This window comes from Lampetra planeri, chromosome 4 (genome assembly GCF_965212315.1).
Source record: "Lampetra planeri chromosome 4, kcLamPlan1.2.h2, whole genome shotgun sequence".
NCBI classification, from domain to species: Eukaryota; Metazoa; Chordata; class Hyperoartia; order Petromyzontiformes; family Petromyzontidae; genus Lampetra; species Lampetra planeri.
In genome coordinates, this window is record NC_136110.1 from 7,411,128 (window position 1) to 7,426,803 (window position 15,676).

The 15,676-nt window shown below is 54.1% G+C and overlaps 1 protein-coding gene across 1 annotated transcript; it reads right to left on the reverse strand.

Annotated features, from left to right (window-relative positions):
* Positions 1 to 2,637: 2,637 nt before the first annotated feature.
* Positions 2,638 to 14,774, reverse strand: CYP26A1 (cytochrome P450 family 26 subfamily A member 1). The gene is made up of 7 exons (XM_078593166.1): positions 14,210 to 14,774; positions 11,913 to 12,137; positions 11,232 to 11,516; positions 10,009 to 10,155; positions 7,337 to 7,471; positions 6,189 to 6,332; positions 2,638 to 4,902 (listed from the first exon to the last, which is right to left on the reverse strand). Exons 1-7 carry the CDS (start codon positions 14,396 to 14,398, stop codon positions 4,534 to 4,536), a joined length of 1,494 nt encoding a protein of 497 aa, XP_078449292.1. The 5' UTR covers positions 14,399 to 14,774; the 3' UTR covers positions 2,638 to 4,533.
* Positions 14,775 to 15,676: the final 902 nt, after the last annotated feature.

Here is a 15,676-nt window from a genome sequence, read left to right on the forward strand (position 1 = left end):
TCTTTTATTTTTCCCATGTCAAGTGTGAAGAGTTGAAAAGTTTAAAGTTGAAAAGTTGAGATTCTGCTCGAGTCAGTTGAATGCGTTGTTTTTATGGCGCAGGATTTGTTGATTTTTCCATTGTTGGCGTAAGCTAGGGCCGATTACATTTTTTTTTCAACCTTCAAAGGAAGCGTAGCAGACACAGAGCCGTCACGGTGCACATTGCAGAGCACAGTTATGACATAAAGTGTTCCAAAGTTCACCTTTCATCGCTCTTCTCGCGGAATCACCTGCGTGACTGATTACTCGGCCGATAACTCGAGCCTCGTATCTCTGCCGATGCCGGCAAATTGAACGACACTCGGCAAGAGATAAACGCCGGTTTATTTTTCTTTACCTTTTTTTTGCGTCTTTATCGCCAATTCTAAGAAGCGTCCATTCCGGATCTCTCACAGGGCAACACAAACCACTGACTGTGTTAGAGAATGGCCCACGGAAGCGGATTTCACAGAGCTAACCTCTGAGATTTCTCTTAGTGACCTCCGGTCTATGCAGCAGAAGGCAGCTTTGACCCTGCCACAGAGCGATTTTTTTTTCACATGACAGTCAAACCGATATTTTCATGCTCCAATAACTGCAGAACTAATTCTAACGCAACGTTTGAATTTTTTTTTATTCCCTGCAGGCGTTGGTGACTGAGCTGACATCGTCAACTCCCTACACTTGAGAAGCCACCAGATATGCAAGAAAAATAAATACACTTTCATCGCGAGCAGTCTGCCTGGATTTGAACCCAGGCGGTAAAGATGACGGGCGATTCAAGCGTCACTCACTCGCACCGCAGCAGTTATATTTTCAAATATTACTTGGGGAAAAGTCAAGGATGTGCACTGCTATCAAGGTGACTGTAGGAGGGAGTGTAAATAGGTTGCTGACATATCTCTGTATAGGATAGCTATCAACGTGCTGGAGGAGTAGGCTATGTGGCTACGTGGGCTGACGTCCACACAACATATAACACTGACAAACACTTCCAGATTTGACAAACACATGTATTTATTTGTCTTGCATATCTGGTACTATAACTGTATGACAGTCACGTGTAAAAGCATTCGCTAAATAAATCAAATTTACGAAGGCTAATCCTAATATGCTCACCTCTATACATATCAAACCTGTAATTGATGCCCTTTGGGAGTAAATGCATACCGTGTACTAAGATGCATATAGTCTATATATAAATTATAGTAATAATACTCCTAACTTCCTCCACCTGCTCTGCATCAGCTTTAGTGACCCACTCCACGTAAGGTGAATTACGAGGTTCACTGATAGTATGAGACTTTAAGCAATAATTATAATAATGCAGATGCATGTTTAAACAGCGCCGTTCATTGAAAGGTCACAAAGCGCTGGACGTGTGAAAAATTAAACACGACATAAATTACGAAAAAAAGATCATTAAAAGTGAAAGCCAAGATAAAATGCTAAACTTTGCGGTGGCCTGCCCTGAGAGTGAAACCAAATAATCTCTGAGCCGTAAATTGCATAAGCACCAATGAGAAATGTTATCATCTTTTTACATTAAATTTATATTTTTATAGGTGTCATAAACCTGCCAAATTTCAGTTTTCTTCCAGCCTTTCTCCGTATTTCACAGCAGCCACTGAGTCGGTCATTCGCTATGATGGTAGATGCATTCCATAAGTAATTGCCCGATTTGTTTTTAACAACACCTTAATCTATTCATGATGATCAATCATATACTCAATTTTTTAATGTAGTTTGAGAAAAATACCAAATTGCACCGTGCAGTTTGAAAAAAAATTGCAAATGTCAATTGAATAATAATGCTTAGGGGATTGCTCTCCAGGCAAAAAGTCAAAAGTCGAAGCGATGTTCTGCTCAAATGAGCATCAGGCATTGCTCATCACCTGTTTACAGCCCTGACACAGAGGCAAGTCTAATCATAGCAAAACCACGTTTGACCCCTCCCCCCCCCACCACAAAGAGATACTTTACATCCTAGGTAACATCATCGTGATGAGTGCACGAATCACATCACTTGATCCACTCGCCTTGTTAAGCGATGTTTAAGTTGTGGCTAACGGCCGGAACGGCAGCACATGACTTGAATACGGTAGCGGTGTGGACACTTCAAAGATTGGCAAGAGAACCATCGGAGGTGGCTACTGGGAGCTCTTAAAATCCACTGCTGCTCCAGATTTCTAGAGCAGAGGGGCTTTAAAAAAGACATCGTCTTCCCCCCCCCCCCCAATTGTATTGGTGTCAAGTCACAAGGCGAAGACGTGTCTAATCGGATCTCTCGCAGAACAACACGACCCTTCATGCCGGGGAACGGTCCGCGGAAGCGGATACCACAGAACTAGTTCTCAACTCCTTCCGGGTGATCCCTAGGCCACAGACGCTCTGCTATCGGAGAAGAAATGTTCATCGCATGATGGTCAGATCCGGGTTTTGAATTCTCAAAGAGAGCCAAATTAAGTGCAAAACCAAAGTTTATTTAATTGGGGGGGGGGGGGGGGGGTTGCGCAGTCATTGGTGATTGGGCTGAGACCATCGACTGACTGCACACGAGTACCCGGTTTCACCGGAGGCGACTGCCTGGAATCGTAATAATCTGACAAAGTCTCGTTGAAGACGAAATACATTTAATGGAAATTACATTACAAACGAGCGTGCATTCAGTACAAAACATAACAAATTTTAGTGCTGTCCAATATAGGAGATTGTCAACAATAATTAAGGCATTTCATATCAACAAAAGATGACCATATAAAGTTAAAATACTAAAGAGCCTAAGCTACGATGGGTAGATTCACATGCAAACAAAATGATATATATTTAACAAAATTATGGTACATTTTGTACATCTCAGGATCACGGAAATGTAATTTACAGTTATAAAAAAAAGTGTTTATAAAAATGTTTAATGAAGAACATTAGTCGTCACTGTGTAGGCAAGCTATAATTGAAGCCAGACGCAATAAATGAGCATATTCTGGCATCGTAGACAACGCGTTTCTAAAAAAATTCCATCGCTAATCAACGCAAGCAGGCGTCATTCACACAATCTATTCTACTTGAGCGTATGATGCGAAGTCAAGGTGGGGTGCATAGAAGTAGGGTACAACTATCGATTCGCTGCACTGCCCCCTGCTGCCCACGACTTAGCCCGACAGACTATACCAACCCACAACACACGGTGGCCACCCATAAATACACTATCCAGGCTCAAACCTGCTTGACCGCTGAGATTTGCGATTGGGCACATTCAAGATGTTCTGGTCAAAGGGCCCGACTGGCCTTTATCGTGGGGCCTCAGTCGCGTATTGGCAAGAATGCAGTTTGTGTCAATATTTAGTGTCTAGACCAATATAACTTTGGCCATTTTTCATGCCACAATTGGCCACCTTTGAACTTTTGTCAATCCACATATTTACTGGACATCTGTGAAAATGAGCTTGACAACTCATCAGATTCCCCCAGTATAAATGCATCTTATTCCGATTCATATTTGACGCTCAAACCGAGTCAACCCAAACATTCCACCCCCTTGCTCACCCACCGTTCCTTCAACAATCACTTCCCTTACCCCGCCTGTGCCGAATTCAATCAACAAAACAACAAAACTCGAAGGCATCGTCATCATCTCCACCGCCTCTCCCCTGTGAATATTTCTTGCCATGGTTGGGGAAGTTGAGATTGTGGTCTGGGATGTTCCAAGTCGTAGACCTTTGTTGTGGTAACTTTTTTTGTTTTAACTTAAAACTTTCGTGACTGCAGGAATTCATATTCTTGGTTCTTTCGGTAAAGTCACGTAGATAGAAAAGAATACATAAAAATAAAAAATAATAAATCGAAAATAATATAGTTTTTTGATTTTATTATTTAAAATGTATTATTTTTACGTATTTTTATTTAATTTTTTTATTTTCTATCTACGTAACTTTATCGAAAGAACCAAGAATATTTGTTCGTTTGTTTATGCTTTTTTTTTGTTCATTCATTTTAGTTTTTTCTTGGAAGGTTTTTCATTTGCTTGGTGTGTATGTGTGTCTGTGGGCTTCTTTCGCACCGTGCGTAGCCAAGCGCATATATTAGATTATGTCCTTATTATATAATTAATGTACAGCGTTGCGGGATGCTGGGGCGCCACGGATGCGACATGTTAACTACCTCGCCTGGTATGCAGGAGGTCATGGGTTCGATCCCGACCCTGACACCTGTTGTATATTTGGAGTTTGCGGTGCCTATCAGCCCGTGGTCGTGGGGATTTTTTTCCAGGTCCTCCGGTTTTTTTCCCTCCACAATTAGAAACGTGCGTTTAGAGTATTTGTCTGCAATAAATGTCCGCATGATAAGCCACTTCATTGAGCTATCATTTATGGCCGGGGTGCTTCTGAAAAAGGGCTGCACAGCTCAGTGGGCCTCACCTGCTAAAATAAAAATCGTTTAAATATTTTTCGTTAAATGCTGGCATGAATGACGCCATATAAAATTAAGGAACCATTATAATCATCATCATCATCATCTCCAGTCGTCGGCCGAGAAGGCCGAGAACCTGGCGGGCAGATTGTCCACGGGGTAGAGTGACGGCGCCGTCACCAGCGTGGGGGGGCCGTTGGGCAGCTCCCACTCGCAGCGCCGGCACAGCTCCACCACCACGATCCTCAGGATGAGTCGCGCCAGCTCCTTGCCCACGCAGCTGCGCGAGCCGCCTCCAAATGGGATGTAGGTGAAGCGCGACGATGCCGCGTCTCCGCCGTTGCCGCCGCCGGCGCCGCCGGTCATCCAGCGGTCGGGGTCGAAGTCGTTGCGCTTGGGGAAGTTCTCGGCCATGTTGTGCGTCTCCTTGATGCTGTAGATCACGTTCCAGCCCTTGGGGATCTGGTAGCCCTGGTGGAGGAAATGGGGACGCGTCATCACGTCGGTGACCGAGCAACGAGGGCACCGAGGCGCAGAGGTCGCAAACGGGTTTTGATTCCTTACCCGTACCCGTACCCGGCCGCACCAGGGTCGCAAACGGGTACCCGTACACGGCCGTACCCGTACCCTACCTGCACCCGGCCGGGTACGGGTAGGGTACGGGTATCGGGTACCTGATTGCGACCTCTGGGATGAAGCCATGTTGCAGGCGCGGGTGGGTTGATTCTAGGAACTTGAATTGTGAGAAGAGACAAGACGTTGGGAAATGAGTGACAAACGGTGACTCACCAGTGACTCACGGCCTACCCGTACCCGTACCCGGCCGCACCAGGGTCGCAAACGGGTACCCGTACCCGGTCGGGTACGGGTAGCCGGGTATCGGGTAGGGTACGGGTATCGGGTACCCGGTTGCGACCTCTGCCGAGGCGACCCGCGCGTGCGAGCGCCCGGCTCGAGGGCCAAAGGGAGTCGAAGCGGGGGCCTCGGCAGTGCCAGCGCAGTGTCCCGAGATCGATGTTTTTACATCGATCTCAGGCTATTAACAAACTATTCAAATTTTTTCAACAGGTAAGGCCCACTGAGTTGTGTAGCTCTTTTGTTCAGAAGCGACCCGGCTTATCGCGCAGAAATTTACAACAGCCAAATACTCTGAAAGCCTGACGTTGATTCTAAATGTGGAGGGGAAAACCGGAGGAACTGGAGAAAAGTCTACACGACCACAGGGAGAGAGACGCGCAAACTCCAAATAAACAGGCGTCAGGGTTGGGATTGAACCCACAAGCTGCTGGATACCAGGCGAGGGAGAGGGTGCCACAGTGGCGAGATGTTAACTACCTCACCTGGTATACAGGAGGTCGAGGGTTTGATCCTGACACCAACGCCTGTATATTTGGGGTTTGCATGTTCTCCCCGTGGTTGTGGCACTTAGAGTATTTGGCTGCTATAAATTTCCACGTGATAAGCCACTTCGTTGAGCTATAATCTGTGGCCAGGTCGCTTCTGAAAAAGATCTATATTGCTCAATGAGCTTTAACTGATAAAATAAAAACAGTTTAGTTTTAAAGAGTTTTTAGTTTACACAATGCCACCGTGAGGCGTTACTTGTCGTCCATTCTGACGCGTGTTCGTGCGTGTGCGTGTGTGCGAGCGGGTGCGTGCGTGCGAGCGGGTGCGTGCGTGCGAGCGGGTGCGTGCGTGCGAGCGGGTGCGTGCGTGCAAGCGGGTGCGTGCGTCTCCGGCGCAGGAAAGGGGCTCACGTTGATCTCGAAGGTTTTGAGCGCCACGCGGAAGCCCCCGGCCACCGGCGGGCTCACGCGCAGCGTCTCCTTCACCACGCTCGCCACGAACTTCAGCTCTTCCAGCTCCGCCAGGGAGCTGATGGTGCGCTCCGCGGTGAAGCCCTGCCAGCACACCACACAAAGGCCACAAAAACCATCACCCCTGCCGTGAGTAATTCAATTCCTTGGCAGCCAGCTCGACCCCCTCGGTTGAATCAAAGGTGGATGGATGTAACCTCGGATTTCCATCAAAAGCCAACACAGCGTTGGCTTCCGATTCCCCCCGAAGGTCAGACATAAATGTCTGTAATCTTATCTTTCGTAGAATTTTTTCGTAGCATTTTTTTTGCTTCATCTCATTTTATCTCTGCAGAGCGCCTTGGCTCAAGGCGCTTCACGCAGATTCAAAGCGGTGAGCAAGAATCGAGCGATTTAGACGGCAAGGGGGGCGGGCGAGGGCCGAGGGATGAGCGACCGTAACGGAGGAGCAGGTGGGGGGTCACGAGCGAGAGGGCTAAAGGGGAGGGACGGGACAGAGTGGAAGGGCGAGGGGAAGGGGACGGTGCACCGAGGGCAGCTCGGTCACAGGCACGAGGCGGATCGTTACGTCACGAGGTGGGGAACGCCTTGGTCAGGCACTGCTGGGGTGAGGGTGGGGGCGAGGTAGGGGGCGAGGGGGGGGGCGAGGGGGGGGGCGAGGGGGGGGCGAGGGTGGGGGCGAGGGTGGGGGCGAGGGTGGAGGCGAGGGTGGGGGCGAGGGTGGGGGCGAGGGAGGGGGCGAGGGTGGGGGCGAGGGTGGGGGCGGCTGCTCCCAGTCACCCCTCGCGAGGGGTGTGCACCGCCTGGATGTCTCGCCGAATCGTCGGACACGAAGCCGAGGGCGACGGCTGGCGGATAAAATTTTTGGTGGCGCGGAAATGCACAGCAGCCAAATCCCCTAGACGCGTGACGTTGATTAGAAAATGTGAAGGGAAACACCGAAGGGCCCGGAGAAAAATCCACGCGACCACGGGGAGAGAGAGAGAGAGAGACACGCAAACCGGCGTCAGGGTCGGGATCGATCCCACGACCTCCTGCGTACCAGGTGAGGGAGCTAACATCCCACGGGCACCTTGGCGGTGTTGTACCTGCTGCTTGAGCTCGCTCCTCAGGCGGGAGCGGACGTGCGGGTGGATCGCGAGGTGCATGACGAGCGACGTGGCCGCGCTGGCCGTCGTCTCGTGTCCCCCGAACAGGAGCTCCGTGGCCGACTCCTTCAGGTCCTGGGGGGAGCGGGGAGTGGTGAGCGGTGAGCGGGGAGTGGTGAGCGGTGAGCGGGGAGTGGTGAGCGGTGAGCGGGGAGTGGTGAGCGGTGAGCGGGGAGTGGTGAGTGGGGAGTGGTGAGTGGTGAGTGGTGAGCGGGGAGTGGTGAGCGGGGAGTGGTGAGCGGTGAGCGGGGAGTGGTGAGTGGGGAGTGGTGAGTGGTGAGCGGTGAGCGGGGAGTGGTGAGCGGCGAGTGGTGAGCGGGGAGAGGGGAGTGGTGAGCGGTGAGCGGGGAGTGGTGAGCGGGGAGAGGGGAGTGGTGAGCGGTGAGTGGTGAGCGGCGAGTGGTGAGCGGGGAGAGGGGAGTGGTGAGCGGTGAGCGGGGAGTGGTGAGCGGGGAACGGTGAGCGGTGAGTGGGGAGTGGTGAGTAGTGAGCGGGGAGTGGTGAGCGGTGAGCGGGGAGTGGTGAGCGGGGAGTGGTGAGCGGGGAGTGGGGAGTGGTGAGCGGTGAGTGGTGAGCGGGGAGAGGGGAGTGGTGAGCGGCGAGGGGTGAGCGGGGAGAGGGGAGTGGTGAGCGGGGAGAGGGGAGTGGTGAGTGGTGAGCGGGGGAGTGGTGAGCGGGGGAACGGTGAGTGGGGAGTGGTGAGTGGTGAGCGGTGAGCGGGGAGTGGTGAGCGGGGAGTGGTGAGCGGTGAGCGGGGAGTGGTGAGCGGTGAGTGGGGAGTGGGGAGTGGTGAGCGGGGAGTGGTGAGCGGTAAGTGGGGAGTGGTGAGCGGGGAGTGGTGAGCGGGGAGTGGTGAGCGGTGAGTGGTGAGCGGGGAGTGGTGAGCGGTGAGCGGTGAGTGGTGAGTGGTGAGCGGTGAGTGGTGAGTGGTGAGTGGTGAGCGGTGAGTGGGGAGTGGTGAGTGGTGAGCGGTGAGCGGTGAGTGGTGAGCGGTGAGTGGTGAGCGGAGAGTGGTGAGTGGGGAGTGGTGAGCGGTGAGTGGGGAGTGGTGAGCGGTGAGTGGTGAGCGGTGAGTGGTGAGTGGTGAGCGGTGAGTGGGGAGTGGTGAGCGGTGAGTGGGGAGTGGTGAGTGGGGAGTGGTGAGCGGTGAGTGGTGAGTAGTGAGTGGTGAGTGGGGAGTGGTGAGTGGTGAGTGGGGAGTGGTGAGCGGTGAGTGGTGAGTGGTGAGCGGTGAGTGGGGAGTGGTGAGTGGGGAGTGGTGAGCGGTGAGTGGTGAGCGGGGAGTGGTGAGCGGGGAGTGGTGAGCGGTGAGTGGGGAGTGGTGAGTGGTGAGCGGGAGTGGTGAGCGGTGAGTGGTGAGCGGTGAGTGGTGAGCGGGGAGTGGTGAGCGGTGAGTGGTGAGCGGGGAACGGTGAGCGGTGAGTGGGGAGTGGTGAGTGGTGAGCAGGGAGTGGTGAGCGGGGAGTGGTGAGCGGCGAGTGGTGAGCGGGGAACGGTGAGCGGGGAGTGGTGAGTGGTGAGCGGGGAGTGGGGAGTGGTGAGCGGGGAGTGGGGAGTGGTGAGCGGGGAGTGGTGAGTGGTGAGAGGGGAGTGGTGAGCGGGGAGTGGTGAGCGGGGAGTGGTGAGCGGTGATCGGTGAGCGGGGAGTGGTGAGCGGTGAGTTGTGAGCGGGGAGTGGTGAGCGGTGAGCGCTCGGTTTAGGGCGCTTGTGCTCGCGCTTGCCCACTCTGTCTCAGCTGGATGCCCACTCAGGTATGGCTGTCACGCGCTTGTGTGCAGTGCCACTGCACCAACCGGGGGAGGGGGGGGGGAGGCTGCAGGCCACGGGGGGCTGGGGACGGGGCTGTAGATTGGACTGGAGGGGGCTTCATTTCATTTCGTGCCATCGTGTACATCAAGGTGCGTACACCCTCTCCCTGACTCTGTCTCTCTCTCTAGAGAGCTGAGAGGGTGAGCGCCTCCAGCGGTTTGCAGCGCTGGAAAGTGAGCGAGCGCAGCGAAAGCTCAGGGCGCCCAGCAGCTCACGTGGGCCCCCAGAAATCACGAAACAAGTCACGATGGGTGAACCAAACATCATCTCCGATTCAAATCTTAGTACGCACACAAAGCCAATTAACGTGAAACGCTCATTCACGTCCCCTGCCGTACCTCTCCCGCTATCTACACTGCATCCCTTCTGTCATTTCACTGGTAGCGTATAAATTGTAAGGGGGGGCAAACTCCCCCCCCCAAACGAGGGCCCGCCCGACCCCCCCCCCCCCACCTCCACTGGGCCAGCACCACCACTGGCCGTATCCAATGTCTGACCATCGAGGCGGCTATCCATTAGTTTTTTTTTGGGTCAGATCGCGTGAATAAAAATGTGTCATTAAACCCGCCACCACCCGACACGGCCAATTAGTAAAGTTTGTCACTTAAGCAGAACGTGCCGATTAGTTACTAGTCCAACGCATCGGTGTGTTGGAGAGTAAACCCACAACATTTACAATTCGAGCACGACGTTTCGCTCGGTAATTACAACCAGCCTCATCAGGCGACAGCCAGAATTGTGGGTAATTATTGGTCGCGAAAGGTTACGTGTTAAAGTGTCGAGGCTACGTTCAGAAGTTCACCTGCAAGCTCAGGCAGTTGCCGTTTTCCCGCGAATGTTCAATGAGCATCTGCAGCGCGTCCTTGCACCCGTCCGTCGGGGGACTGCTCAACTTCTTCCTGATGCTCTCCTCGATTTTGCTGTGGATGACGTTTCGCGCTTTCAGCCCCTGCGGAACGATGAAGAACGGTCGGCCGGTAATTATACAGAGGTTCACGTAAAAACAAAAAAACTTTATATTTTCATTGGAAATGAAGCGGGGAAAGTGAACGAGTTACGAGTCAACGATACGGGGGTGGAACGATGTACAGCATCGGTCGATTAATAGCGACCCTCACAAAGCTTGCGATGCTGAATCGAATCGCGGGTGTGATAATTGTCGTTGTCGTTAGGCTCGCGAGCACCCCTTGCAAGCCACTAGAGGCGCTACCATTCACCGCAGGCAGTGTGAAAAACAATCGAATGGCGACCCCAAATTTTGACGATTCATCAAATGGTCAGGGAGTGAATTCCAGCTGTAAGTAAACGAATTGGCATGGTAAACTGGACTTCCACGATAAACTGAACGCCCACGGTAAATTGGACTCCCATGGTAAACTGGACTTCCATGGTAAACTGGACTCCCATGGTAAACTGGACTTCCACGGTAAACTGGACTTCCACGATAAACTGGACTCCCACGGTAAACTGGACTTCCATGGTAAACTGGACTCCCATGGTAAACTGGACTCCCATGGTAAACTGGACTCCCATGGTAAACTGGACTCCCACGGTAAACTGGACTCCCATGGTAAACTGGACTCCCACGGTAAACTTGACTCCCACGGTAAACTGGTATCCCATGGTAAACTGGACTCCCATGGTAAACTGGACTCCCATGGTAAACTGGACTCCCATGGTAAACTGGACTCCCACGGTAAACTGGACTCCCATGGTAAACTGGACTCCCACGGTAAACTTGACTCCCACGGTAAACTGGTATCCCATGGTAAACTGGACTCCCATGGTAAACTGGACTCCCATGGTAAACTGGACTCCCATGGTAAAATGGACGTCCACGGTAAACTGGACTCGTACGCTAAACTGGACTTCCACGACTCCGGAGCCGCAGGTTGCTCTAAACCAAGAATGGTTACGGGATCGCCACGGTTCAACGACTACAACAACCTTCTTCTTGGTTCTTTCGGTAAAGTCACGTAGAAGGAAAATAATAAAAGAATAAAAACGACGACGACGCCGCCGTACCCGGTAGAGGCCGCCGAAGGGCACTTCGATGGGCAGCGAGAAGAGGTTTCGGATCATCTCCTCGAAGACCCCGACGAGGGCGTGGATCTCGCCGCGCGCCATGCCGTTCACGTCGATGCCGAGCAGCAGCCGCATGGCGATGCGGAACATGAGCACCTTGACCTCGGGGTAGACGAGCACGGGGCGCGAGCGCGAGCACCAGTCCCCGAGCATCACCGACACCTCCTCCACGATCGTGGGCACGTAGTTCTGCAGGGCCTCTCTCGAGAAGGCCTTCAGGATGACCTGGGGTGGGGGGGGGAAGAAAACAAAAGATTACGATCATCCACGGCGTATTCTCATTCACGCATCCGCTCTGCCGCCTGTTCGGTACCTGTGGGGGGCGGTGCGGTGGGAATGGAAGGGGGGGGGGCACGGTAACTGGTGTAAAATTTATCCGATGTGAACCAAACTGTGGACCATCCCGAGCGAAAACCAGCCAGCCTGGCCAGACACTCCAAACACGGCGAAGGCGTTTTGTCCTCTGGTAACTTATATTTACCTGCCGCCTGCATCGCTGCTAATTACATCCCGTGAACCGGGTAGAGTGAGAGCGAGTTGGCTTGCGAGGGATGGCGACAACAGTGGAGACAGATCATGGCCGATGGGGAGACGGGGGGGGGGCGGTGGGGGCACCCTCACCTTCTTGCGCATCCTGTGGGCGCCGTCGAAGGAGCTGGAGAGGCAGCCGGCGCCCAGGATGGAGCGCACCGACGTGGGCCACTGCGCCGCCACGAGCCGGTGCTCGCCCAGCAGCAGGCGCCGCACGTTCTCGGAGCCGGTGACGCGCACGGTGGGCATGCCGAAGAGGTGCGTGCGGTAGACGGGGCCGTAGCGCTGGCGCTTCATCTCCATGAAGCTGCCCCTCTGCGGACCCCCACCGGCAGACAAACGAGCGCCTCCGATCAGAACACGGCCCGGCCACGGGGCGTGCGTGCGTACAAGCGAGCGCGCGAGCAGAGGGGTGACCATCGGGCCGCGTGTGCCGTGAGCGAGCGCCTGCTGGTTGCGCCGGAGCGGGTCGCGCACGTGACGAGAAGCGGACCGCGCAAGCGAGAGGTCTTGTCGTGCCGGGTGCATTAACGTCGATTGGGGTAGGCGGAACGTGACAAGCGTAGTGATATGTGTCGAGGGGAAGGGTAGCCAGCAGCATGCCTGGCCGCCCCGCCGCCTTTGTCTCTCCGACGCTGGTGTTTTATACACGCCACATCGGGGTTCTCATACGAGGCTGATCGGACATCGGGGAGGCCCAGGACTGGTTCAGATATTCGTCGCTGATGTTGGCCGTGAGCGGGAATCGAACTCGGGCGACGGCCATGCAAACATCAACAGCAGCAGCAACGTGTCACATTTAACACATTCCTGTGGAGGCAGCTGTTGGAACGTTGGGTTGCTCGGTCAATGGCCAGGGTCAACGGCGGCGTGGTGTATTCCGCAAATATGGCCAACTGTGAGGGCGGGCACAAGCCGGTGTGAGTAGGTTAAACGTTGAGTTTTATAAGGGCACAACGGGGTGACCAGCTCCTCCCCACCCAGCCCCACCCCTCCCACCCCCCAACCAGCCCCTCCCCACCCTCCCCTCCCACCCAGCCCCACCCTCCCCACCCAGCCCCACCCTCCCCACCCAGCCCCTCCCTCTCCACCCAACCTCTCCCTGCACGACGGACGGACGGACACAATAATCCCCTGTGGGCTGGTGTAACCAGGAGGTTCCTACCAGTATAAATGCGTACATTTATCATCGTTTTAAAATCGTTGCTCCGGGAAGAGGGGCTTGTGAAGGTGAAATTTGGCACTGGTGAAGCAGAGTGCGGTTTGTCACAAGGTGCATCCCTCCACCAGAAACAACAACTAAAAAATATTCCCCCCCTCCCCACCCGGATCACCACATCCAGTATACTTATAGCTTAACGGCTGTCCCTGCGAGCTGGCGAGTCACCGTGGTCACCAACGAAAGAAAGCAAAGCAAGCCCTGCGTAGAATCAGAGGAAACAAACTTCTCTGAAAACCACCTGCTGGGTCCAAGTGCTGTTCGCGAGCGCCAATGCAGATCGGGCTATACACACACACACGTAAACAAAGACAAAGACCTCGCCTATAGCCTTGGCAACCTGTTGGGACAAGTGCTGTTAGCAAGCACCAATGAAGGCCGCAACGGCACACGAGGGGGTGGGTGGCCAGCACCACGCCCGGCCGCCTTCGTCTCTCCAGTGGCGATGCTTACACATCGCAGCAGGTACTCCTTTTGTGGGGGGTGGGTGGGGGGGGGCCCAGGACCAGTTCTAGGTGATCGTCACCGGTGTTGTTCGTAGCGCAGAGCGCAACCCGCTACACCAGGGGCCAGAAAACAAAGTATTAAGGAGACATTTTATTCGAAAATTCGTTGAAAAACCTCAATAGATTTCAAGAGCCGCCAATGCACTGCGGTGCGTGGTGCCATACGAGACGGCGATGGGCCTTTCATAAATAAGCGGAAATCTGCACTACACCCTAAACAAACAAAGACACAAACACAAGTAAACACAAGACAAAGATCACCCCGCGTTATAGCCTGAGCCGACTGTTGGAGCAAGCGCTGTTTGCGAGCACCTATGAAGGCCGGCACGGCACACGAGGTGGCGGGTGGCACAGCAACACGCCCGGCTGCCTTTGTCTCCCTGGTGCCGATGTTTACGACACACCGCACCGGGTACTCATTTGAGGCCGAGTCAACCTAGCGGAGGCCCAGGAACCGTTTCAAATAATCGTCGCCACTGGGTGTTGGCCATGAGCGAGAATCGACCCCGGGGATCCAGGTTCGTAGCGCAGCACGCTAACCGCTCCACGACCGCTCCCCACACTACCACACAGACTCACACGCGCGCACACACAGACACGCGCACACACACGTGGTTCGTGGTGGTAGGTGGTGGTGGTGGTAACGTCGTTGTAGCTCTCACCCCCAGGACGTAGTGCAGGGTCTCCCCGATCAGAGGCAGACCCATGGATCCCGGCGGCAGCGGCAGCGGGCACGAGGGGTCCCGGTCCCGCAGGCAGAACTTCTCCCACAGCTTCCACGTGGCCAGCAGCAGCAGCAGCGGCGTGAAGATCGTGATGGTCACGGTGATCGCTAGCTGAAGCAAAGCCATGGCGACGAACTTCGGACCGCGCGTCGAGTGCTGAACGGCGTCTCTCGTTTGCGATTGTCGATGGTGACACGCGCGGCTGCGTCTTCCGCTCGCCGTGAATTGATCACGCGCCGGCACACGTGAGCGTGGTGGGTAGCGGTAGAGGCCGGGTGGTGTGGTGCCACCCTCTCTCCCTTCCTTCTCCGAGTGATTGGTGTGAAGCTCCGACTTCTTTTTATGCACCCCCCTACCCCCGCCGCTTCGCCGTGGCTGGATTAGGAGGAGGGGTTTTTTTTTGTGGTTGTGTTGGGGTTTTCTTTTTACAGGTCGCTATTACCTATCACGGCCAGATAGACTGGTTCAAGTAGAGTTCAGCGGCTCCTCAACAGCTGGGCCAGGCCCTCTGAGTAACCCCCCCCCGCCGCCCCTGACCCAGCCGACACCCACCCCACGTGGTTTGCGCATGGTCTGGTGGCGGACACTCTCTCTTTCCATGCAAAGGTCCCTTCTGCGTGTGTGTGTCTATGTTGGCCTATCTTCTCTGTGTGTGTGTCTATGTTCTGTGTGTGTCTGTGTTGTCCTGTGTGTGTGTCTATGTTGGCCTATCTTCTGTGTGTGTGTCTATGTTGCCCTCTCTTTGTGTGTGTGTCTATGTTGGCCTATCTTCTGTGTGTGTGTCTATGTTCTGTGTGTGTCTATGTTGCCAACTGTGTGTGTGTGTGTGTCTATGTTGCCCTCTCTTTGTGTGTGTGTCTGTGTTGTCAACTGTGTGTGTGTCTATGTTGACCTGTGTGTGAGTCTGTGTTGCCATGTGCGTGTGTCTATGTTGTCCTGTGCGTGTGTCTATGCCTTTCTCTCTTCTCTCCGTGTGTGTCCGTAGTGCGCTCCCACGTTTGCTTGTTAAACGCCTTAATCCATTTTAACATTAGGGGCGACGCGAGCCCCCATTGTGTACGCAAGAACACTTAGCCGTCGTCAATTACGGAATTAAGACGTTTGTGTTTACCCGGTCAATTGTATATAACTGACTGTTGGTCACCCACCCGCTCATTGTGCCGCGGAGAGAGAGGGGCCTTTAAATACAAACGTTCTCTCGACGTCTGTGTTGCGAGGAGGAGGAGGGAGGGGAGGGGAGGGGTGGGTTAGGCGACACGTTAAGAGACAAGGAATCAAATGGCGCTCTTTTGTTGCCTTCGCACTTAATTCGAGAAGTGGTCGAGTCACGGGGACGATGGGCGCGTCGCGACCCACGGAGAGAGGAGAGCGGGGAGTGGGCCCGGGGTATCTCGTGGCTCTGTA

Bases quoted from the DNA above. Each gene is read 5' to 3' on its own strand.
- CYP26A1 (XM_078593166.1), bottom strand. From the start codon at position 14,398: ATGGCTTTGCTTCAGCTAGCGATCACCGTGACCATCACGATCTTCACG. The intron at 6,333-7,336 runs GTACAACACCGC...GTGTGCTGGCAG, and splicing joins GGAGCGAGCTCAAGCAGCAG to GGCTTCACCGCGGAGCGCAC. The intron at 4,903-6,188 runs GTGAGCCCCTTT...TTCCTCCACCAG, and splicing joins TCAAAACCTTCGAGATCAAC to GGCTACCAGATCCCCAAGGG.